This window comes from Malaclemys terrapin, chromosome 7 (assembly GCF_027887155.1).
Source record: "Malaclemys terrapin pileata isolate rMalTer1 chromosome 7, rMalTer1.hap1, whole genome shotgun sequence".
Lineage (NCBI taxonomy): Eukaryota > Metazoa > Chordata > Testudines > Emydidae > Malaclemys > Malaclemys terrapin.
Window position 1 is genome coordinate 96,304,830 of NC_071511.1, and position 23,655 is coordinate 96,328,484.

At 39.7% G+C, this 23,655-nt stretch overlaps 1 protein-coding gene across 2 annotated transcripts in view; it reads right to left on the reverse strand.

The window, feature by feature from the left end:
- Nucleotides 1-4,730: 4,730 nt before the first annotated feature.
- Nucleotides 4,731-23,655, reverse strand: part of CEP55 (centrosomal protein 55) — a 34,654-nt gene continuing 15,729 nt past the window's right edge. For both annotated transcript variants that reach the window (XM_054035066.1, XM_054035067.1), the window contains exons 4-9: nt 20,425-20,490; nt 17,658-17,799; nt 11,973-12,289; nt 10,121-10,192; nt 7,392-7,517; nt 4,731-5,903 (exon numbers count right to left, since the gene is read on the reverse strand). In XM_054035066.1, coding sequence (XP_053891041.1) covers nt 5,697-5,903; nt 7,392-7,517; nt 10,121-10,192; nt 11,973-12,289; nt 17,658-17,799; nt 20,425-20,490 — 930 coding nt within the window. In that variant the 3' untranslated portion in view covers nt 4,731-5,696. The remainder of the gene's footprint in view (nt 5,904-7,391; nt 7,518-10,120; nt 10,193-11,972; nt 12,290-17,657; nt 17,800-20,424; nt 20,491-23,655) is intronic.

Genomic DNA, 23,655 nt, shown 5'->3' on the forward strand with positions numbered 1-23,655 from the left:
CCCTCTGGGACACCTGGCATCGGTAGACAGGATACTGGGCTGGATGGACCTTTGATCAGACCCAGTATGGCCATTCTTATGTTCTTGTTCTTATGGCATTGGGGAGCACAGACCACTGGCTGCACAGAGGTGGGAGATCACTGTGCAGCTCCCCATCCCCTTGGGGGACAGACTCAGCAGTGAGGCTGCACCCAACCTTGACACAGTGCAAGGACCGGGCCTGCCCCAGAAACACCCCAGAGCCCTGCCCCTCTGCGCCAGTTGCACCAGGTGTGGGTAGGCAGGCTCAGCAAGGCAGGATCCAAGTGTGGAGGGGCTTAGCGTGGGAGGAGTTCAGGGTGGGTTGAGAGGGTTCAGTGTGGGGCAATCTGGGTGAGGATGATCAGTGGGGGATCTGGCTGCACAGGGGCTTGTTGGGGGGTTCTGGGTGCAATGGCAATGGGACTCTGCAGAGGGGTCCAGGTGAAGGCGGTTAGGGCTAGCAGGGGGGGTCTGAGTGGAGTAGGGATAGAGCTCAGCTGGGGGGTCTGGGTGTGCAGGGGGCTCAGTGGGAGTGTCCAGATGCTGGAGAACTGGGGCTCAGTGGGGTTGGGATCCAGGTGCATCTAGTTGGGGCTCAGTAGGTTGGGGATGTGGGTGCGGGTTGGTCTTCAGGGTAGTCCAGGTGCATGGGGAGTGGGGTTCATCGGGGGAGGGTCAGATCTGAGTGGGGCTCAGTGGGAGGGTCTGGGTATGAGGTGGTTTGGATGCATGGGGGTTGAACGGATGTGGGAGCAGCTGAGGCACGATGGGTGCAGGAAGCGAAGGGTAGGGGATGGGGGGAGTTTGCAGAGCTTCCTACAGCCTGGGGAGAAATCAGGGAGTGGGTCTGACCCAGCCCCAGATGCTGTGCAGGGGAAGAGGAAGTCCCGTCCTCCCCGCCCAGCTGGGACTAGCCGCTGAGCTCAGCGCAGGGTCAGAGCCACCAGCCATATCTTCCCCAGTCCTGCCCTGGCCCCAGTGATTTACGTCTCTGTCAGCTGGCCTGGGCACCCAAAACATACTGCTAGGGAGGGTCACAGGACCGGGTTTTGTGGCTTTCCTTTGTTTCCACATCAGAAAGTCATTTTTCTGCAGGGAAACAAAGAAATCTGTGGGGGACATAAATTCTGCGCATGCGCAGTGATGCAGAATTCCCCGAGGAGTATCATATGTACTGTATATAAGAAAAAGGTCAATGCAGCTACCAAAACTATATTGATGAGATTTTTTTTCAGATGAGGGTAAAAAACAATCCCTTTTACAGGCCCTTGTGCATTAGCCTCATTAAAAACTAAGGCAAAGTGTTTGTTTAGCTGTTGGGCCAAACTATGATGATCTTTAATCTCCACCCCATCATCAATGTTTAGCGGTTCCACTTCTTTCCTTGTTTTGTTCTTATTGATACTGCTATAGAACTTGTTACTATTGGTTTTAATTCCCTTTGCAAGCTCCAACTCTGTTTGGCTTTTGGCAATTCTCACTTTATCCCTACACTTTCTGACTTCCAAGTGGTAGCTTTCCTTGCTGATCCATTTCATCTTCCATTCTTGTAGGCTTTCTGCTTTCTCTCAATCACCTGTTTGAGATGCTTGCTCATCCAGCTTGGTCTGAAACCTTTCCATATGAAAATTTCCCCCCTTGCTTGGGATGTAAGCTTTAGATCAGGGGCATGCTTGCCAAAGGTGGCACATGAGCTGATTTTCAGTGGCACTCCCACGCTGTCTGGGTCCTGGCCACCAGTCCGGGGGGCTCTGCATTTTAATTTAATTTTAAATAAAGCTTCTTAAACATTTAAAAAACCTTATTTACTTTACATACAACAACAATTTAGTTATATATTATAGACTTAAAGAGAGACCTTCTAAAAACATTAAAGTGTATGACTGGCACGCAAAACCTTAAATTAGAGTGAATAAATGAAGACTTGGCACCACTTCTGAAAGGTTGCCGACCCCTGCTTTAGATAGAATTTACTTTTTCAAAGTTACAGAAACTAAGTCTCCTCCACATTCAGATCCTTGAATTCTTTAGTCCAGTCCACTTTCCTGACTAATTCCCTTAATTATTTAAAGTTAGCCCTTTTGAAATCAAGGACCCTAGTTAGTGGGTGTGGAACCATAACTTTGAATAAGGTAAAAATCTCAAATGTAAGGATGTGATCACATAGTAGCTTATTACCAGTCTTTAATTTTGTTCAATCCAAACTGGCTGCGTAGATTTGAAAGCTCTTCGAGTTGTATCAAAACAGGATGTGACAGTGCAAGCCAGGTCAATATTAAAATGCTTTTTACATCAGCTCTGTTGGCATATTTTAATTGTGTAATCCTCCATCCCTTCTCTGCTACACTTTAGAGGGAGAATCTGTTCTCTATAGATCCCCTGAAGGCACTGTGTTTTTGTTTCCATGATTCTTTTCAGGTGCACGGTGACACATGACCAACTCTAAATGTGTCTGTGTGCTTCAACTTGATAGTCTTCCTCACATGTATAGTTAAACAATGTGCCTTCTTACTGAATTTTAATTGAATAGTTGGGAACAAATTGTTTATTGCATTTCTTGCATGAAGACATTTATAAAAGTCTTATTTGCACATGGCAAATAAAACAGCTAGGCAATACGCTAAGGAGGTTTTAGCAAAGAAACAGATAAGAACACGGAAATTAAAGACAGACTTACATGAGCAAACATATGGTTAGGAGATGAAATGGTGGTTTTTAAAGGATGATGATCTTGGTATTTGAAAATAGCTGCAACTGAAGGGTTGTTATACAACTATTTTATTAAAGAAAAAAAAATCTGTTCTCACCTATTATGAATGACAATGTAGTCATTGGGCCAGGGAACAAGAGCGAGAATGACCTTATAGCCTGGTAGGTGCACCACTTACCCAGGATATAACAGATCTAAGTTCAAGTTCCTGCTCCAATGATTAATTGGTTATAAAAAGCGGAACAGCTTCAAGAGGAGAGTGAGGCAACCCCCACAGGGCATGCTCCTGCAGTGGGGGAGACCCAAGTGCAAATCCCTGCTACATGGTGGGGAGGGGGAAATAACCAGGTGAGTGCTCTAACCATTAGGTTAAAGCTTATATGGCAGGCACTACTTCCCTCCCCACACCTTCGTTTTGTGAATCGTGTTTCCTTTGCTTTTGTGAAAATGCAAAACAAAATGTTTCATTTTGACACTGTTGAAACAGCTGAATTAGTTTTCACTCAAATTCTCTACTGATTCACTGAAAAAATGTCATTTTCAGTTTGACCTAAAACGCCTTTTAAATTTTTTTTTCAAAATAGCCAGCGAATTGAATACCCCATTATTCACCTCACTCTACTTCAGAGGGACTTAATCAAAGGAGGTGAATGGGCAGCATGATGACAGATGAAGCTCAGTATTGATAGATGTAAAGTAATACAGAAGTAATACAGGGGTGGGGGGGAGAAATGAACTGCTCATATGCTTACAGGTTTCTAAATTAACTATCCAGTCAGGAAAAGTACCTGGGCCTCAGGACAACTTGATGAAGCCTTCTGCTCAATGATCAGCTGTAGTCAAAAAAAGCAAGCTGGATGTTAGGATGCATAAGGAATAGAGTGGAGAATAATATGGAAAATATTTTTATGCTATTATATAAATTGATTGTAAGCACTCACCTGGAATACTGAGTGCCGTTCTGGTCACCCCATCTCAAAAAGGATATTGCAGAAATAAAAGGGGTTCAGAGAAGGGCACCAATCAATTAGAGGCATGGAAAAACTCATGAAGGAGACATGATACAAGTATATAAAATAACAAATGATGGAGAAGGGAGATCGGGAACTTCTGTTCTCCCTGTCTCCTCACACAAACAAGGTGACAATGCAGAGACATTGAAAGTTAAATTCAATACTGATGAGAAAATACTTTTTCACTCAATGTGTAATTGGACTATAGAACTAAGCCACAGAACATCACAAAGATCAAGAACTTGGTAAGATTCCAAGGGATGGATAATGGTATCATCCAGCATTATAATAGTAAATGCAAACCAAGTTTTGGAAGGAACAAAACCCCTCAATCTTCAAGATTTAAGACATATCTCTAACTATTAGGATGAGACCTTCATTGGGGTTCTTGCACCATCTGGTACTGGCCACTATCAGAGACAGGATATTGGACAAGATGGACCATGGCCTTTCATCCATTATGGCAATTCCTATCTTCCTAGGTACTCATAGGTATGTGGTAAGAAGTTAACCTTTTTATAAAAAGACCACCACTGTTCAAGATAGAAACAATTCTAAGGAAGTTCAAGATGAATCTAGTATTTAAGCACTATTAGACATTTCTAATTACATATATAGAAGAAATTAAAATTAATGGAGATATCCCATCTCCTAGAACTGGAAGGGACCTTGAAAGGTCATCGAGTCCAGCCCCCTGCCTTCACTAGCAGGACCAAGTACTGATTTTGCCCCAGATCCCCAAGTAGTCCCCTCAAGGATTGAACTCACAACCCTGGGTTTAGCGGGCCAATGCTCAAACCACTGAGCTATCCCTCCCCCCCTTCTTACCTAGAAGAATCCATCGCAGGTTCAAATAGAGCAAAACACTAACAACAGTGACAGTTTTGCAAAGGGCATAATTTGCCACAGTATTACTTATCAGTGTGCAAGCCTTTATTAGTTTTCCTTATTATTAAAAAAAAAAAAAAAAGTACAGTGACTTCAGAATGAGAAACCCAACTGCATTTTATTAATATTCCATTTGCAAAATAGGGACTCTTAAAACCCCCCACAGAAGTAAAACAGGTTTTCTGGTAAGTTATATTTCCCAACTTTAAGAAGTAGGATATAGAAGTGCAAACAGGAGTGTGCTTCAACATAATAAACTGACATTTCAGCTTCTAAAAAGGTGCCTGGTTGCTCTCTGAAACTGGGGCTTCCAATTTTTCAGTAGACTAATATTTGCTGGGAAGAAATTTGTTTTCCACATTTAATATTGGTTTGAGAAGAGTTTGCTCACTGACCACCATTTCCATAACAGCCCTAGCTCGCACCAGATTGTTTGATACAAGAGAGTGCTGAGTAAGACACACATTGAAAACACCACCCATCAGTAGAAAAAACATCTTAACTCCTCTTGCAAAACAGTTTACGGTATCAAGATGTTGAACCTATTCTCTAGTGGAATGCAATTATTGTATTAGGGCCAAAACCAAATTTATATAGCTATTCTCAATTATGGTGGTTCTAGCTATGAGGCTCTAGAAGTATGTCACTCTTCATTTTGAGGCCTGTTTATGTGGAGCAAGGTAGCTGGGTATGGGAAATAGAGGAAGACAGTTTATGGGAGTTAGCTGTTATTTCTACTGGCCCCAATACATAGCTTTAATAGTGCAAAAACAAAGTCAGTAGTTTACCATTTTAAAATATTCCTATTTCTGATAAATTCTCATTCACTGAACTTGTGGTTCCAGATAACTTTTCACAAAAATGCTGAGTGAAATATTTATACAAAGCAAAATAAATTACAATAATTTTCCATTTTTGTTAAATCGGAATATGAAACTAATGTGCTAGTCTTTTATACAACCTTAAAAAAATAAAAGGAGTTAAAAAGCCATTTTTTCCTTTTGCAGGATAGAATCCTGGCTGCATTTAAAATGCAGTATACATATGGCAATTCCATTTGGAGCTTAATCTGCACAGAAATCAATATGAGCTAGTAACTCTCTATGCTGGCTTGTTGGATACTGTACTTTACATCTGGGACACTCAAGGAAGCTTTCATCAAGTAGATTTGAACGTTTCAGTGAGGGATTTTTGTCTTTTATTGTCAACATATCTTCGAATGCTGCTTGCAAACCATTTGATGGCTCTGTACGTCCAAATTCTTGGAGTTTCTGAAAAAAAAGTTTTCAATTGAAGCCATTATAGTCACAGAAAATCGGCAGCCTAAAGTGTACTATACAGGGTGCATTTGACAGCACAGTTGTATCCAATAGGTGAAGTCCTGCACACTCACAGCATTTGGGGAAAGAACATTTAAAAATAGCAATAAAATTAGCTGTACAACCACAAATATTGCTAATGGGCTCTGAGTGCAGTTGTAGCTCCTAACATTTCTTTTAACTCTTTTTGAACCTGACTAGGTTTCAAGTTTATGTCCCTTTAAATTATTGTGTATATCAATTTTGTGGGGAAACAAGAAAAGTTGAGCACAATCCAAGAGTATACACCAAAGATGGCCGAACTATTAGTACCTTGTTCTGAAGAGCTTCTAGCTCATGGATGTTCACAGCTGCTGGCTTGCAAACTACATTTACATTGAAGTACAAGGCTGCAGGAATATGGCAGCCCAATATTCTGTAACGAGCAAGTTTCAGGCTGGCTAGTAGTCTGCTGCCCTGCATCTAGCAGTACTCCTGCTCTAGGTACACAGAACACTAGCTTCCCTGGCAGCAGTTCCATTCCCCACAATGTGTATCAGAAGTGACCACTGTTCCTGTCAAAGCTGAGGGGCACTGGGATACCAAAGACATGAATAGTTCTTCCCCACCCACCAACCAGTATACAGCTAACTGCTGTTATTAGGGCAAGACCTGTTGCTTTAACAACAAGAGCGTGGCCTGCAGGCGCATGGGAAAAATACAGCATTCGGGATAAGATACAGCAGAGTGTAAAATACTGTTTCTTTTACTCTTTCTTGTGAAGTGTTCTGTTCTACCATTTTCCAGTGGGGTTGGGAATGAAGGAGTGAGCACCTTTGAGGAAAACAAACATTTTTATTCTAGTGCTATTTGCCTGCAGCACCAGTCTTTTGCATGACTGCAAAGCCCATGGTATTAGTCTCTTAAACTGGCTTAAGATAAAACGACTGCAGCGCTAGTGCCATCCTTCCATTCCCTCTTGCTCAAGTGGCTTTTGGAGCCGGGGAGGCAAAATGAAGAACAGATCAGCCTCTGACAAATGACACGTAACACATATTTACCTTAGGGTTACACAGCCACCCACCACTGTAATAACAGAATTAGAGGGAGCAGCAGCCAGCTAAGGGAGACTGTGTATATGTAAGTGATCTAAACGAACCTAATGAAGAGAAGGATGCACAAAACCATGATCAATAAGTAGCTTCAAAAAAATTCTAGTCAAGGACACACAATCAGGGGAAGGAGCACTTCAGGAGAATCACATAGCCAGGGGTTTACTAAGTTACTCTTGCCTATTCCTCAGTTTTTCTATTGAGTGATCTACAGGCTTTGGGGTTTATTCTCTCACTGATGAGTGCAAGCAGCTCCATCACCTATAGGAGTTCCATGCATATGTACAGAAATAAGACCCCTGGTGAAGGCAGACTGCTTGAATTCAGCTGTAAGACATTCAGCACTCACCAAGGGCTCCAGTCGTGTTATTTGCTCCCTTGCCTTGCGTAGCTCCTTAAGAACTTTATTCAACTGATGCTGCAAGCTCTGGCGATCAAGCTTTTCATTCTCAAAATCTGCAGTACACATTTGGATCTGGTAAATGCAATGAGAAAAAATGAGACATTACAGAGCTAGAACTACAGAATAAGAATTTCTCTTGGAGAGAAGTTTCAATTTTTGACTGGTTGCACATTAATCTATTAAATTTTAAGCTACAACACTGTGCTCTAAAGAGGCTGAAAATGGCATTAGTCACTGTGTGACTACAGTATGACACCATGGCAATATGGGTGGGAAAAGTATCCCACTTCTCAGGGACAGTATCAGGCCATTGGCTTTAAGCATTGCACACGTATAACTCCTATTAATACTAATGACATCTGCGCTTGCATACTGTGACCATGCTTTCCATTAAAATATATAGAATTTTAAGGAGACACAAGACTAAGGAGTTTCACAAGATACTATCCTGTAACAGACAGACTTGCTACAAAGCCACTGAAGATTTATAGATGTCAAAAAAATCAAAACACAATATAAATATAGGAAATACGAGAATAATAGGCCATTAGCTGATGAAAAGCATCTTCTACAAACATTAAGGAATGTGGACAGAATTTAATCCAACCACTAGTAAATGGTGTCAATGTGCTAAATGATGTTAGAAAGCAGCTGAATACTAAGATAACAATATTATTCTAAGGTTCCATCAACAGGAGAGTTGTATCCAGAACGGGCAGCCTGACCTTTGATTCTAGTTTCCCATGTTCCACAAACATCAATCATCCTCTTAGTATACCAGTTACTCCCTCAGGCATAACATTCTCAGCAAGCAGCCACGTTTACTCTGTCCCCAATTACTATTTCTTGCCTGGTCATTAGATAGTAAATAGCTGAAAGCTGCTGTTACCCTTCAGGAACGAAACAGTTTTCCATCAGGACATACAGGGCCGGCTCCAGGCACCAGCTTACCAAGCAGGTGCTTGGGACGGCCACTTCGGAGAGGGGCGGCACGTCCAGCTGTTCGGCGGCAATTCGGCGGACGGTCCCTCACTCCTGCTCAGAGCAAAGGACGTCCCGCCACATTGCCGCCGCAGATTGCGATCACGGCTTTTTTGTTTGTTTGTTTGTTTGTTTGGCTGCTTGGAGCGGCCAAAACCCTGGAGCCGGCCCTGAGGACATAAGACAAGTATGTAAAATAAGTCTTTAGCATTTTTAATACATTGTCTCCCTTCAATACCATCTAAAACCTGAGGAGCAAGCCTGTTTCCACTAAATTCAGTGGTACAAGCATAGACTCCAATGGGCCAGGAGCTCACTCCAGGGTTCCACCCCTCTCTCCACCCATGTTTTGTTTGTTTTGATTGGTTGGATGGTTTTCATTTTGTTAAATGTTAGGGGTTGAATACATTTAATCTATATTTTAGGACTGTGAGTTGCTGTGCAAAATTACAACAGTATAAATGGTGCAGTTTCTCTTTACACAGTGCTATAAATCAATGTGTCTGCAGGAAGAGATTTTGAAGTCAGTGTTTGACTATGAACATACTACAGAAGACCATATGGCACAACCTGTGGTTAGAAAATAGAAACAACTGCCACCTCAACATTTTTCTCAAAGTGAAACAAAGACAACATTGAAAGACATCCATACTACAAACTTGACATTGCTGATCTGTTAAACTTGGGTCCCAACACCACAATGACCATTTTCTAAACAGTACATGGGTGCACATATTAATTTTATACACACATACTCTAGTATCTTTAAAAGATATGAATAGTAAAAAATAAAGTTGGAGGAAAGTTTCGACAGCAAGAAGAGTGCAGGGAAATGCAAGGAACAGAACTATTGAGATCAATGTTTTGTTGGGAAAAGAACACAGTTTAGTTTGTCTGTTCTTAAAGAGTGTTGAAGTTAATTGATGTTTTAAAGACAGAATATCAGATTTTCATTTTAATTGACATAGTATAGTTCACATGTTTATGTCTGACTATTAATTATATAGGCCTGGTAGCATTTGCTTAAATTACTGTATTAAATTTCTCTAGCTCCTTTCCTTGTTACAAATTTGCTCTGACAAAATAATTCAGTGATGTGAACAGTCAGAACAAGAGCTTATTTATTTAAAGCGGTTAGAAGGAGAGTTGTCTATTGAAATAGAGTTTATTTATAAAACAGCATAGATTTAAGATTGTAAGGAAGTGTCCATATAATTTCAGAACAACTTTAAAGCAAAAGTGATTTTATCCAAAGCCTGCATGTAATCAGTGAGCCTGTAATTAGACTGAAATTACCACCAATAACATACTACAGAGTACAGCAATAATATGAAAGGCAAAGATTACTTTGCTACATGTGGGGAAATCTACTACAACAATACTTTGACAAGGGTTAACTGGGGAACTAAAAATTCATATAGAATTTTTGCAGCCTCATGTCAGGCAAGTCTCACATTTATATCTGAACTTCGTTCTCACATGCATTATATTGAGAAAGCTCCAACGTTAGAATATGAATGAATTGCTGCTTTTATCAGCCATCAGCTATCAGTTCTTAACATGCACTTTGAGGATGTCATATTTTTAAAAATCTTGTGCGCATAATAAAATTTAAGGATGTTAAGAGTCATGTGCATTAATTAATATAATATGACTTATTAAATCAACTAAAACTTTAGAATGTAATTTGGTACCTGTTGTTCCAACAAAGCTATCCTGGTGTGTTGTTCTTGTTGTTTGAACAAAGATTTATGAAGAAATTGGACCTATAATGTGGAAAGAAGGCACTTGTAACCAATAATTTCTACATACAGTAATTATTAAATCTCAAAGAATGACTGACTTTAAAAAAAAAGAAAAAACAACAACACAGGATTAACTAGGAGTTTACATATTCCAGTGCTCAAGGAAATCTCTCATACATAGTATCCAAGCCAACTGAACTTCCCTCCACTCTTCTTCAGTGAAATGAAGTCACACGGAAGGGAAACATGTTTCCTGAAAGCTTTTCTAGGTGATTAAGTCAATGGAAAGCTTATTGATTTCAACAGGCTGTACATCAGGCCCTCGGAATCCAGGAAATTAATTCCACGTTGCCACATGCAAATATTCCTCTCCTCCAAGTACCTGGGTAATAGCCACAAGCAGCAGCAGATACCAACAAGCAGTTTAGCTCCAGTAACTCTTACAGCCTTAGAGAATTAGCTAAACTCTACAGACTTCCCTTGGTCCCACCGAATCCAGATGCCATGAGGGCTGCAGTTGCCTACTTCAGCACCTCCCCTGCTTGTCCAGGTTCACACCCAGATTCCTGGTCAATATCCAGATTTGCCTCCCTTTGGACCTTACATACTGTTTGCATCAGGACCATAGTTCCTTCTGACCTAAGGTCCAAATGGAGTCCAGCTGTGAGCAGTCAGGCAGTACAAATAGTGCTGTGTCCTGTACAAGGAAATCAATTTACAATACCTAAAATCTGATACCGATGAAAACATTTCAACAGGGCTAGCCAAAGCATAAACTAGTCACAATAAACTGCTTTAATTTAAATTGTGCTTTGCATAATGACTATTACAAAAAGTTTAGTTTACTCAATTGTTGTTTTATACATTGTGCCATGAGATGTTTGGTGTAGGCATATAGCTTTCCATAAAATATATCACTGGAATCCATAGCAACCATGTTAACTGATACATCTGGCAAACGACTGTGCTTTCTCAAGCAATGCTCCCACAGAGGGGAAAAGCGCTAGAACAAAGTAGTGAATTGCCAAAAGGCATTCAAACTACAGTGAGGGGCACAGTGTATGAAACGAGATAGGTGCTTTAAACATTCAATATACAACAACAGATTTTAGTAAAGTAAACACTGGAGGATATTGAATCACTGAGCTTAGGTACTGGAACTAGGTTAGCTGCTGTGAAGTATTCTCTCCAAGGGACAAAATAGATGGTCGGGCATTTGCTTCATAAAAGTTTACATTTGTATGTAAATTGTATCTGGTGGATTTTTAAAGTTTCTAATAATTGGTGGTGGTAAAGAACGTGCTAGCTAGAGAAGATTTCATGAGGCCTTTGATGCAAATCCAAAGCAACAAACTGCAGAGTATGACATCACCTTTAATCATTTAAAAAAAAAAAAAAAAAAAAAAAGAGCGCCCTAAGGGCTTGTCTACACTTAAAACACTGCAGTGGCACAGTTGCAGCACTTCAGTGTAGACACTACCTATGCCACTTTCCTGAGAGGTGCTAGCTAAGTTGATGGGAGAATTCTTCTGTCAACATAGCACTGTCTACACTCGGGGTTAAGCTGGTTTAAATGCTTTGCTCGGGGTGTGTGGATTTTTCACACCCCTGAGTTACATAGTTATATCGACCTAAATTCCTAGTGTAGACTAGCTCTAAATGTCTGCAGAAAGCAGATAATGTTTAACAGAGTAAAATAGTTTCAGACCATTATGACCCTCTTTTGTGCTTAAAGAGCTGAAAATATATTTAATTTAATCCTTTGCTAATATAATTAAACTCGCATACTAGATCCACTTACCTGAGATAAGAGATCTTCAGTCTTCTTCTTTTCTTCTTTGAGCTTTTCTCTGGTAGTTTCATTCTCTTCCTTTAACCTCTGTATTTTATCTCCTTTGATTTTATTTTCATCTTCTAGAGTCTGCGTAGCAACATTGCGTTGTGACTGCAATAAGCTATTTAAACTCATTACTTCTCGTTTTGTTTCTTCATATTTCTTTTTGAATTCATTAAGTTCAGATCTCAGCTGGGTTATAGTTTGTCTTTCAGTGTCAAGATCATTCTTGGCAGTCAGTAAAAGCTGGTCATAATATTTTTGTTTTTCTTCTTGAAGGTAACCTTCACAAGACAGAAATTATAGAACAGTGGTTTTCTAAAGTATTCTTTCTTTAATGACACTGGGCTAGATTCTGTGCCATACCTTAGGGTAGCCATACGCAACTTATATGATCTTCGGATTCTAGCATGCTGCAAGGCCCAGATCAACCCCCAGCATAAGTTAGAATAGCTTCTGATGATGCTCTAACTTATGATAGCATCATAGCAACCCAGACTCCCTATAGTACTCAGTGCTAGAGACACATCCCCACCAACCCTTACATGGCAGGGCTTGTGAGGGCAAACTGTGTTGGATTGCTTATGTTGGCCCCATGCAACTCCGGTGCTGGAGAAATTCTCCCCCTGCCTCTTGTGGCTCTTATATAGCTCCTATATATTGGTATACATATTGGTATACGGGAGGATGGAGTGGCCCCACCATCAACACATGATTCTCAGTTCTGGGTTTTGGCTTCCTAATACAGAGGCTGCAAAGCTCTCACAGTTTAGGTTTTTGTTAACTGCTAGGTTAGCATTAACAGGGCAGTGTGAAAGCCAGGCCACATAGTGGCTATCACATACCGCCCTCTTCAGATTACACACCCTCAGTTCCTTGACACTAGTTGAAGGATCTTGTGCCTTTGTGATCTCCACTGCTGCGGCGCAGAATACATTCTTTGATTGTAAGTGCCAGCTTCCTAGCCAATGACTATTGCTTAAGTCAGGGCTTGAAAAGTACACCAGACACTAGTAGCCCAAGAACAAGGCTTATTAGCCAGGGGTGAAAACACCAGTGTGGCCACACTCTTGCCCCTGAAAGCCATATCCTCTGTAACTGAAAAGAAATAAAGAGAGTTGTGTGGTGTACATTGTATTTAGCTATATCAGCTTTCTATTTAATAACTGTTTTAAAATGTAACTTACTATTCAGGCTGAGTATACTGTAGAAACAATATGTGTTGATATTTATCAAATCCCACAGTAGTAATCTAATCTGTTTACTGAAATGTATTTGACCTTTTGGTTTTTAACAGGGCAAACGTTTTCTTCTGCTTTACACATGCTGCTGTGATTGGAGGTGGAATTTGTCGCCAGAACCCTAAGCTTCCCTCAGCTTTTTGGATGCTTCAAGGAAGGAGTTTTTGAACCTGCACTTCTCCCCTTCACAGGCTCCATTTGGAGGCCCCTCCCCAGAGTACTCCCAATGCCGTCCTCTGCTGTGGCTTATGGTTGCCATCAGCAGCTTCTGCAGAATGAAGTTGACCCGACTGTCAATGTCAGTGCTGCCCTCCAGGACCTATAAAACCAGCAATGGAAACTTACACTTATAGAAGCTCAATAACAGCACTAAAGCTGTCTGCCTGCAGCCTGAAGAGCAGAGTATTGCATTGGGTCCAGCTTGGTTTGGCTTTGGAAGGCTTTCATCATGCATAAAGGCTAGAAAACTTTCTTATTTAAAATTTACTTTCTGCAGCAGATGACACTCACCCTGCAAAGTTTCTTATTTGCCCGGGATGAGGATTTTTCAATTCCTAGCTTAAGTTTGCTTTGGGCAGGACACCTGCTTCAGCAGTATAGAAAGAGGGAGGGATTTTTTATTTTTTTAAATAAGGATGCTGTTCCCGGATTCTGGTTGAGAGTTCTATCATATCCACCTCTGACCTGTATAGTAGGAATCTTATAAAAGTGAAACTCCACTCCGTGCTAGCTGTTTTTCTCCCCTCATCCAGGGCTTTGTTGTTACTAAAGAGAGAGGGGGTTTTGATACCCTGACTTCTTGGATTCTCTTCTCCAATGAATAGATCCTGTATGCCTGTGTCTAATGCCACTCTTAAGCTTTCTAAGCAGCAGCATGAAATTAACATGACCGATCATTTTACTGCTTCCCATAGGGATCTGAATAGCACCAATGAAATCAATACATGGCTGATTTCACTACAATCCAACTTAGCAAAGTTATGAAAAGAGTAGCAATGAAGTTGACTGAAGAGTATGTTACATAAATTTATTGTTGGTTCACATCTCCAAGGTTATAGGCACAACCGTGTAGGTCCCTCATTCACCATTGATGAATGGATTTTTCAATACTTGCCAATCTACTCCAATATTTTGCTAGTTCTACTCAGTCAAAATGTAGTAGCATGATTTGTAAATACACCCTTCAAATGAAAGGTAGAATTATAGGAAATTATCCATGTAATTATTATATTGAGCAGAAAAATCCTGAAAAGCTGAGAAGTGGCATGTTTAGGTCAGGACAGTGGATACTACTAAATTGTAAAGAAATTAAATTGTAAATTAATGGAGATATCCTATCTCCTAGAGCTGGAAGGGACCTTGAAAGGTCATCAAGTCCAGTCCCCTGCCTTCACTAGCAAGACCAAGTACTGATTTTGCCCCAGATCCCTAAGTGGCCCCCTCAAGGATTGAACTCACAACCCTGGGTTTAACAAGCCAATGCTCAAACCACTGAGCTATCCCTCCCCCCAGCGTAGTATTCATAATACTCAAGTCAGGTTTTCCCAGTAGCGTGTAGTGCTGATAGAATGCTCAACCACTTTTAAGGAGTTAAGTATATTCAGGTAGTCTAACCAAAATACTTTTCATAAATACTGCAATCAACCCTGCGTTTAGGGACGCTGCTTGGTCCCTCATATAAAAACTGAATTTCTTTTTGACAGGCATCATTTGTTCAAGCTATAAGCAATCTAAAACCAAATTAAATTTGGATATAACTATGTTCTTCAAGTCATCAATGGAATATTATTAGAGTCTGTCGCTAACCTATACTGCTACATAACCTGGTCAATCCAAAGATAGTTTTGCTTTTTAAAAAACTTGTATATTGATTCATGTCTTTTAAATATTAACCAGTAGTTCAGATACCAGTAAATAGTGACAATCTGTTTAAAAAAAAAAAAAAAAAAACAGTAAACCTGTACTTGAATTCTTGGCATTGTATAAAATAGTTACACTGCACACAGATTTTTTTTCCCAACATAGTGACGTCATTCCTTGACGTTTATTTCTTCTTGTATTTCCCTCTCCAATATGTTTGTCAACTGATCTTTTCAGATAATTCTACACCCAAATCTTGACCACATACATCCCAGTCATTGCTCCTTTTTCATTCAGGTAGAGCACTAGCTCCCTTAGAAACAAGGTCGTCCTCCTCCTCCTCTTGGTGAGGGACAGGTTCTTTTTATCAAGTGCATGTTCACTGATGTCCACACTATTGGTTTCTGTGAGCAATCTGGCTGGAAGCACCCCATGCAGCTTCTCAAAAACACAGTTTATCTGTTTACTTGCTTCACCTTCATACCCGTTTTCCTGCCACAGAACGGTAAAACACTATAGCCTGCTTTATGCAAGACAGACATGTAGATAATATAAGTCAGACTGAATGAGATCTACCATGGATGCCCTGTTCACTCTTACTTCACTTCTCTTTTCCCCAAAAACAGGTGTACTGCCTTGGCTTCTCTAAAAGCTGTGGTAGTGCAATTCTGCAACTCCCAATGTTCGGTTATAGATACTAAGGCAAGTGCTGCTTCCAGCAAAGGATTACAAAATTTATACCAGTCCATGTCCTTTAGCTCATTAGCCAAGACAGCAGCCTGAGATAGCAGTTCCCAAAACACAAGTGTACAGAGTGGAGCTCTCATCAAGTGGCAGTGTGTACCCTGGGATATCTAATTGCAGTAATAGGAAGGAGTAGCTTGACTATTACAGGAGCATGGTTAGGGAAAAATGATCGGGATTATCAGACTTGTTCTGGGGGGAAGGCTAGACTTTGTTTTATGAGATGGTGTGCGTGGGGGGAAGGGGGTTTTTATGACTACACAATCACAGTATATTCCCAAGTGATGGTCAGTGGATGTTTGTTTGCACAAAGATCAATAGGTGAAGTGTGGCATCCTTGATTCAGTACTTTAGCATCATTTATGGGGAAGATTACTCTCCTTGAGCAATAGCATGATTTTTCTTCTTCATTTCTTTTCCTACCCCATGTTTGAGTTTTTGCTCCTTTCCTTCCCCCAGCACTTCCCAATTCCTGTTCTACCCAAACTTTTCCTCATTCCATCCACAAAAACAATGAAATAGCCTTTTAATATTTAAAAAGTTAATTCTTTAGAGTCAACATCTCAGGGAGCTTAATTGGAGAGAAAATAAAGGAAAGTTGACATCATACCACCCTTGTTTCAAGCTGCCTGCAAAGCTGGAGAAAGCAGTACAATGTTAAACTGGGTTCATAGTTTTAGTGTTTTCTTTGCAACAATGAGGTCTAGAAACTTGCTGCACCACTGCAGATTCTAAATACACCATGCAGGCAAAAAAAAAAAAAAAAAATCCATTCAGTGGGCTAGGTGTTTAGCACAGTTTCATTCCTCTGACAGGTTAGGTCAAAAGTGTCTGACTTGGTTGCTAGCAGAAGTGGCATATGATTCGGTGTCACAAATCATCAAGTATCTGGTACATAGATGCAAACCAAGGTTTTAGCCAATGTTTGAGGCATGGTCCATCCTAGATTTTTAGAGGTCCAGATCACGCAACTGCCGGTGAATGGGGGATGGTGAACACCATTTTACAGAATTTTTTTTGTAAAAATTGTTAGGTCTTTGATCTGCAAACACCTCCTATGAGTCATCTTTTACAATGTGTATTTTGGAAAAATAAGTCCATACCTAAGCAATGACTCTTTAATGAATTTGCAACACTGGTTAGGAGCGTAATGTTTAGGATGGGTGGCATAATGATGTTTGCTTAAAAGAGTACTATTTATGCAAACAAAAAGGATAACAAGTTAACGTCAAGAAAAAGTCCACCTAGAAGTTGGATCGCTGACTTTTTATGGCAAGTTTACCCTTGAGCAATAAAAGTGTTTTCTTGGCACACATTGTAGCAGATTGAATAGCAAGAAATTCAGAGGGTTCAGTTTTGAGTGTAGCTAGATAGCAATGAACTCTTGTAAGTCTGGTAAGTACAATCTTTTTCCTCATCTTTCAGCATGAAGGAACTAAAATGATTAGGAAATGCTTAAATTCTATCATTAAATTAGGGATTTTCTTGTGTTTCAATTCTCAGACTTATTCTATCAAATGTCATAATATAACTTAAGAGACAAGGTAAAATCTTTTATTAGACCCAGTTCTGTTGGTGAAAGACAAGCTTTCAAGCGCAACAGGGCTCTTCTTCAGGTCTGGTAAGAAGAGCTCTGTGGCACTTGAATCTTGTCTCTTTCACCAACAGAAGTTGGTCCAGTAAAAGATATTCCTTCACCCACGTTGTGTGTCTCATATTCTGGGACCAACACTGCTATAGCAACACTGTAAACAATAATAAAACTCATGATTTTTGTCCACTTTTGAAGGAAAGTTTAGATTAATACCTTCTGCAGTGGCCTCTTTTGCCTGCTTTTGGTTAACTGTTTCTAACTGCTGCTCAAGTTCAAAGATCCTTGCCAACAGTCCCATGACATATGCCTCTCGCTGCTGGTCATATAACAGCCACTGCTGGTTTTTCTCCAGAGCCTTCATGCAGGGGAAAAAACGGTATTAGTCACATTGTTAGAACATTACCATCCCATTTTCTTTCCAATACTCAAAAATACAGCCAAGGAAAGCTAGTTAATTTTTAGTCTGCAAGATGTAGTAACTTTTCTGCACTGAGTAATTTCTATTTAATATTCACATCTCTGCTGTCTGTTATATGGAAAAGGTTAAGTGAGTTTGTTGAAGATCTTAATGTTAGATTATAGTTTCCCACTGCAACAGTTTGAATTTATCTACATCTGTACTGGGTGTGCTAGTACAGATTAGTTTATCACTTGGAGTAGAAAAGGCTCCTTAAAGCCAGGGACTAAGGAGTTAATTTTAAATGAAAGAACTATTAACTAATACCTTTTGGAAGATTGATTTAAATAATGGTCCCCGAGGACAGAATAAACCAAAGCTGAAGTTTATGTCAAGCCATTTTTGAAACAGAAGGTTCCACTTAAAAAAGTCTGCAAAAATGAGAATTCTGGATTTTTCAAGCTGTAATATATAAAATGCACCTTGTCTAATCAGTTCCCAAACATTCAGGAAGTATTTTCCTTGTGGAGGAAGATACAAATGAAAAATTAGTAGTAAATTAAAAGATGAGCATATTTCAAAACACATGCTAACAGCAGAAGGCTACTCACAGATTTAACTATGGAAAGAAGTTTTATTTCCATAATGTAAATTGAGATCTCCAAACATTTCATGTTATTAGATTACATCAAATGATCCGTATATACCAACATATCCAATCTTCAAGGTGTCACCTCTCTCCCATAGATTTAACAATACGGGTTTAATGAAAATTGTATTTGCCTTTTAATGCACTAAATATTGATATGTAACGTCTCCCATTTACTAATGTCTAAGTGAAAAGTCTGTACTGTAAATAGTGCAATATGGGATGAAGAACAAGAGTACTGAAACCACAGGATTCAAGTTTCCCTACGTGTACATCTCCCCTGCCATAAAGAACATTTTCTTCACTTACATAATTATCTCCCATAGAAGCTGGTTTGCCAGTATTGAGACCAATGTTTTCTATGTAATACTCCTGAGGGAATTCTGTGCCAAAAAATTAAAAATTCTGCTCCAAAAAAAAATAATAAAATAAAAATTCTGTGCACAATATTTTAAAATTCTGCATATTTTATTTGTCAGATAAATGTGGAGGCTCCAGCATGGCAATGGGGAGCACAGGCCACTGGCTGCATGAAGGTGGGAGATCACAGAATTTAACTAACATAATATTTAGAAGTGTGTGTTGTGTTAACACAACTCAGTTGTCTAGGTCCTAAGCTTATACCGATCAGCTGCTTGTTGGCAAGACTGCAAAGATACCTATATACAAAATTCTCCAAACAAATTTAAATAGGTGATGTAATGTTCCAAGATTAAGATAGCTATGGTAAACTGCTATAGCCAGTACAGATGAGTTTCCTTGTCAAGATCAGCCAAGGGTTGCTTATTTTATAGTGCAGTTCATAACAATGCATATTAAATGTTAAAAGGTGAAGTTTAATGTGTGCGTGACATTATTTCACTACATAAAGATTGTAAAAATAGTTACAAGGGTGTGCACGCCACTACTGACTCTAAGATCTCAGACAAGATATCCTGGGAAAGATCAAATGTTTTAACTCTAATATAGTTTGGAAATGCCAAATGAAGTCATAACAGACATGGTACCACACCTATTTTGCTGTTTTAGAAAGTAGCAATAGCACAGTACTTTTTTGGGGAGTGAGAAGGGTACAAACTTACCTCCATTTTATTCATGGGGAGGGAGTGAAAAAACCCAACAGATTGGGTTTTTGCTGCCCTAACCATCTCTGAACAAAAGAACACTTATTTAAAGTCAAAACATAGTATCTGAAAATGCTTCCACTCCTCACCATCTTTGATAACGCTAATATTCCAGGATGGAATGCTTCCAAGGACCTGTCAGAAGATCCCATAAGTTTTTAGCAAGTTTGTCTTTGCATTGTGAGAAGGCAATGCTTTTCTTAGTTCCTTTGTAAAGGATCACTATTAACTTGATTTTTCTTTAAATGGGCTCAGAGCTATTTTCTGATGGGTGACCTTATATGCCTGGATTTCTTTATTTAAATAAAGAGGCAAATTTTGCAAGGGTTTGTTCTGCTCCCCTATTGATGTATTTTGGGCAGGCCTGAAATCAACACTAAATGTGCTCAGGCTCCCTGTTTTTAAACTTTGTGCTCCTGGTGGCCTACTGCCTCTTCGTTCTCAGCTTTGGTGCGGCTCTTAACTGGCAAGTACCCACTGACAAGGACTGGAAAGAAAACATGTGAGCCATGGCATTCTAACAGTACAGGAAACCTGAAATACAATTGCACTACAAAACTAGTGAATCTGACTATACACAAAATGTTGTCAAAAGCACAAAGTAAAACTGCAAAAATAGCACACTGTTCTTACACTTTGCAGTTATAATAACCTTAAGGATTACTTTTAACAATTGTGGGTTTAATATTTTCAGATAGAAATAGGTCTCTCAATTTCCCTTTCAAGTGTGCTATGTATTGTTTACATTGTCATGCATGGAGATACTTACAATAGTGAATATACATTTATAATGTTATAAAGGAAACTTACATCTTTCAATTGTTTTTCAACTTCATTACGATTACTTGGTGATGCAGTGCAGTTCATTACAGCTTTCTGCAGACAAAAGAATGTGTTAATGTTTTTCCTCTAGAAAAGTGTGTTCTCAACTAATCTTATAGTCTTGTAAGAAAGAAGCACTTACAGTCAGAGTTCAAACCAATACATGTAATTCTGATATCATGAGGATGCCTAAAGAAATACTCTTATCCACAAATGTGTTCCAAGTATCAAGCCTTTTGATTCACCCTCTTGTATTTGGCTGCAAGTTGATCTAATTTTTGTGGTGGAACCCTAGTTTCACAGATTTTAAGACTGGAATGGACCATTATCTAGTCTGATCTCCTATAAAACACAGGCCATAGAATTTTGCTTCAGTTCCTTCATGAAGCCCATAACTTCTGTTTGAGCTAGGACATATTTTAGAAAGACATCCAATCTTTGTTTCTGTGGCACTGCTGTATTGTGCTGTAGCTTCTGGTAAATTAAGAAAATTGATGGTTTAAGTTTAATATGGAAGTCAATAAGTCAGTAAAGCTGAATTTTGCCTGCTGTAAAGTTATTATCTTGCAGATTTTTACTGATAATTCAAACCGCTGGGGGAAGGCGGAAGTTTCATCAGCTATGTAGGGGCTTTTTAACACATTGGAAGGCATGGGAATCAGTATGGGATCGTGGGAATGACAGGAAAGAAAGGCAAGGGAGGATGGACATAATTAGCTAGGTTTTTCTCTAAAAATGTTCAGTTGTCAAATAGCGTTGACATTTAAAGTGTCAGTTTCAGGGCTAAGACCCAACTACACCTCTACCCTGATATAATGCGACCCGATATAACACGAATTTGGATATAACTCGGTAAAGCAGCGCTCCGGCGGGGTGGGGTTGCGCACTCCAGTGGATCAAAACAAGTTCAATATAACACAGTTTCACCTATAATGTGGTAAGATTTTTTGGCTCCTCAGGACAGCGTTATATCGGGGTAGAGGTGTATAATAACCAGCAGCAGTTTCAGAGTTTATAGGCATCACTACATTAGTTTACACTGTTCATATTTTGAAGAACCTTCCAATTCACGTGTGCTAGAAGCTATTTTTTTTTTTTTTTTTTTTAAAGGTACAGGGGACATTGACAGAGGCAAAATATGTGAGGACACCTAAATCCAATTTATGTTTTTGAAAAGTCTACCTCTAGATTCTGCAGCACATTTCTACAACAAAAAATAAATTTTGGGACAAATTCTGAATGTGAGATCTTGAATGCAAGTATTAGAACTTTTATAAGCTATTCTGTATACATGAAGTATAACATTAAATCCTGAATATTTGTTACAGATGTATTTTGATTAAAAACTTCGTTTCTATAAATATTACAACTCAGTATCTATGATGTCAGAATACAAGTGTTTCCTCATTTTTTCCTAACGTTATACTTGCTACTCTTACACCACCCAGCATTTGTAAGAGGCATTACAATACACATTTTCAAGTTTGTGAAGATATCCAATCAAAAAGTCTAAGTTTACCTTTTTTGCACTTCATTTATTAATGACAATTTGAAAGAAGAATACTTCTATTAATACAAAGTTATTTTGCTAATTAGCCTGCTCCACAGATAAAACAATCCCATGTTTTGGCAACAATTGCGTCTGTGATAGTCTGTTTCCATTTAGACTAGCCAGCCAAGAACATGTGGGGTACTGTTTTAAGATTACTGACAGGAAAGGTCATCTAATGGGTAGGGTATTATTCCACTCTTATCTGCCCCCTCATACTTTAGGTTTAAGATTAAGTAAGTAGGAATCCTTCTGATAACGGATACCTAAATCGATCTCTCAGCTGTGGCTATGCAGGAAAGCTAGCACAGATTAGCAACAGAATAATTCTTGGGGCTATGATACAGCTTTAAAGACACTAAAAACTGGCTCTCGTGGGCCACAAAGATTCTTTGCCCTAGCTCTCTAACTGGTGTTTACTTTGGATTTGCCATCCTCAGCAGGTCAGGTTTGTTGTTAAATAGAATAGCTCTTTACAGGGACAAAGTCTATTGCTCGTTATTTCCATTGAAGATTTATGCTGCACTTAATGTAGCATGAATTCTTTAACAAGACCAATTCAAAAATAGTATGTTCCCTGCAGGCAGCCAGAAAAGTGTCACCACCTTCTTTCTATCTTTCCCATTTTGTGGCAGAGATGCTAACTAGAATTTAACACTGAAACCAGAGATATTTGGATCCATTGTCACATTCTGCAAAAGAAAGGAAGCAGGCTGCTGCATCTAACCAAAGCATTTAGGCTGTGTACTTACCCCTAAAAATATCAAGTTGCAGCAGCCCAGACTGGAGGGCATGAAGACATAGGACTGTAGCCAGGTTATGTACAAGCTACTGGCCCGCTGTGGATTGAAAGCTGCATTTATGGAAGCAGTGGCCAAGTGTTCAGTGAGGAATCCATAAAGATCCCGAAACTATGAACTGTGCCAGGGAAGGGCAGGTTTCCTCAATAAACTGTTATACTAAGATAATGGTTAGTATTCAAAATACTATTTTTCTTCTCACCCATCTTGCTCTGATTCAGATTAAGCTAGTTGCTTTTCATCCAGGAGCTGATCTGTTAGACTCAGGGATAGCTGGCAGTGGTATTTTTACTTTGGAAGCAAATGAGAACCGGGCACTGTCAGTGTCTTGCTGGCACATGAGATCACTGTGGGTACGTCTGCACTGCAACAGGAACTCAGGGTTACTGAGACTCAAGACAGCAGACCTTGGGTTAGATAATCCAAGGTTTAAGCGTCTACACTGATTGTTTACCCTATGTTAAGAATTTTCTCATCTGGGCTCGAACCTGGGGCTCTGGTGTCCACACTGCAGCAAGCAAACCTGAGTCAAACCAATTATATCCGACTCCCTAGCATGCTCCCAAAATATGGCCACTCTAGCCCTTTGACCATGGTGCATTGTGCGGAAAATCTTGACTGTCCACCCTGCACATTACAGGAAGCTTGAACAGCCTGCCAAGCAGTCATTTTGGTCTGTGCACCCCCAGCTATCAGAGCCAGCACCATGGCAGACACACCTTTGGAAGAACTCTTGCTTGGGCTTTCATTCCTGTGTCAGGAAACAGGCAGAACTTCTGAGAGACATTGATGGACATTTTGGTGGTGTTTTCTGACCCACAAAAGGCACCTGACAGAGCTTATCATGGACGATGACAACACCACAGACAT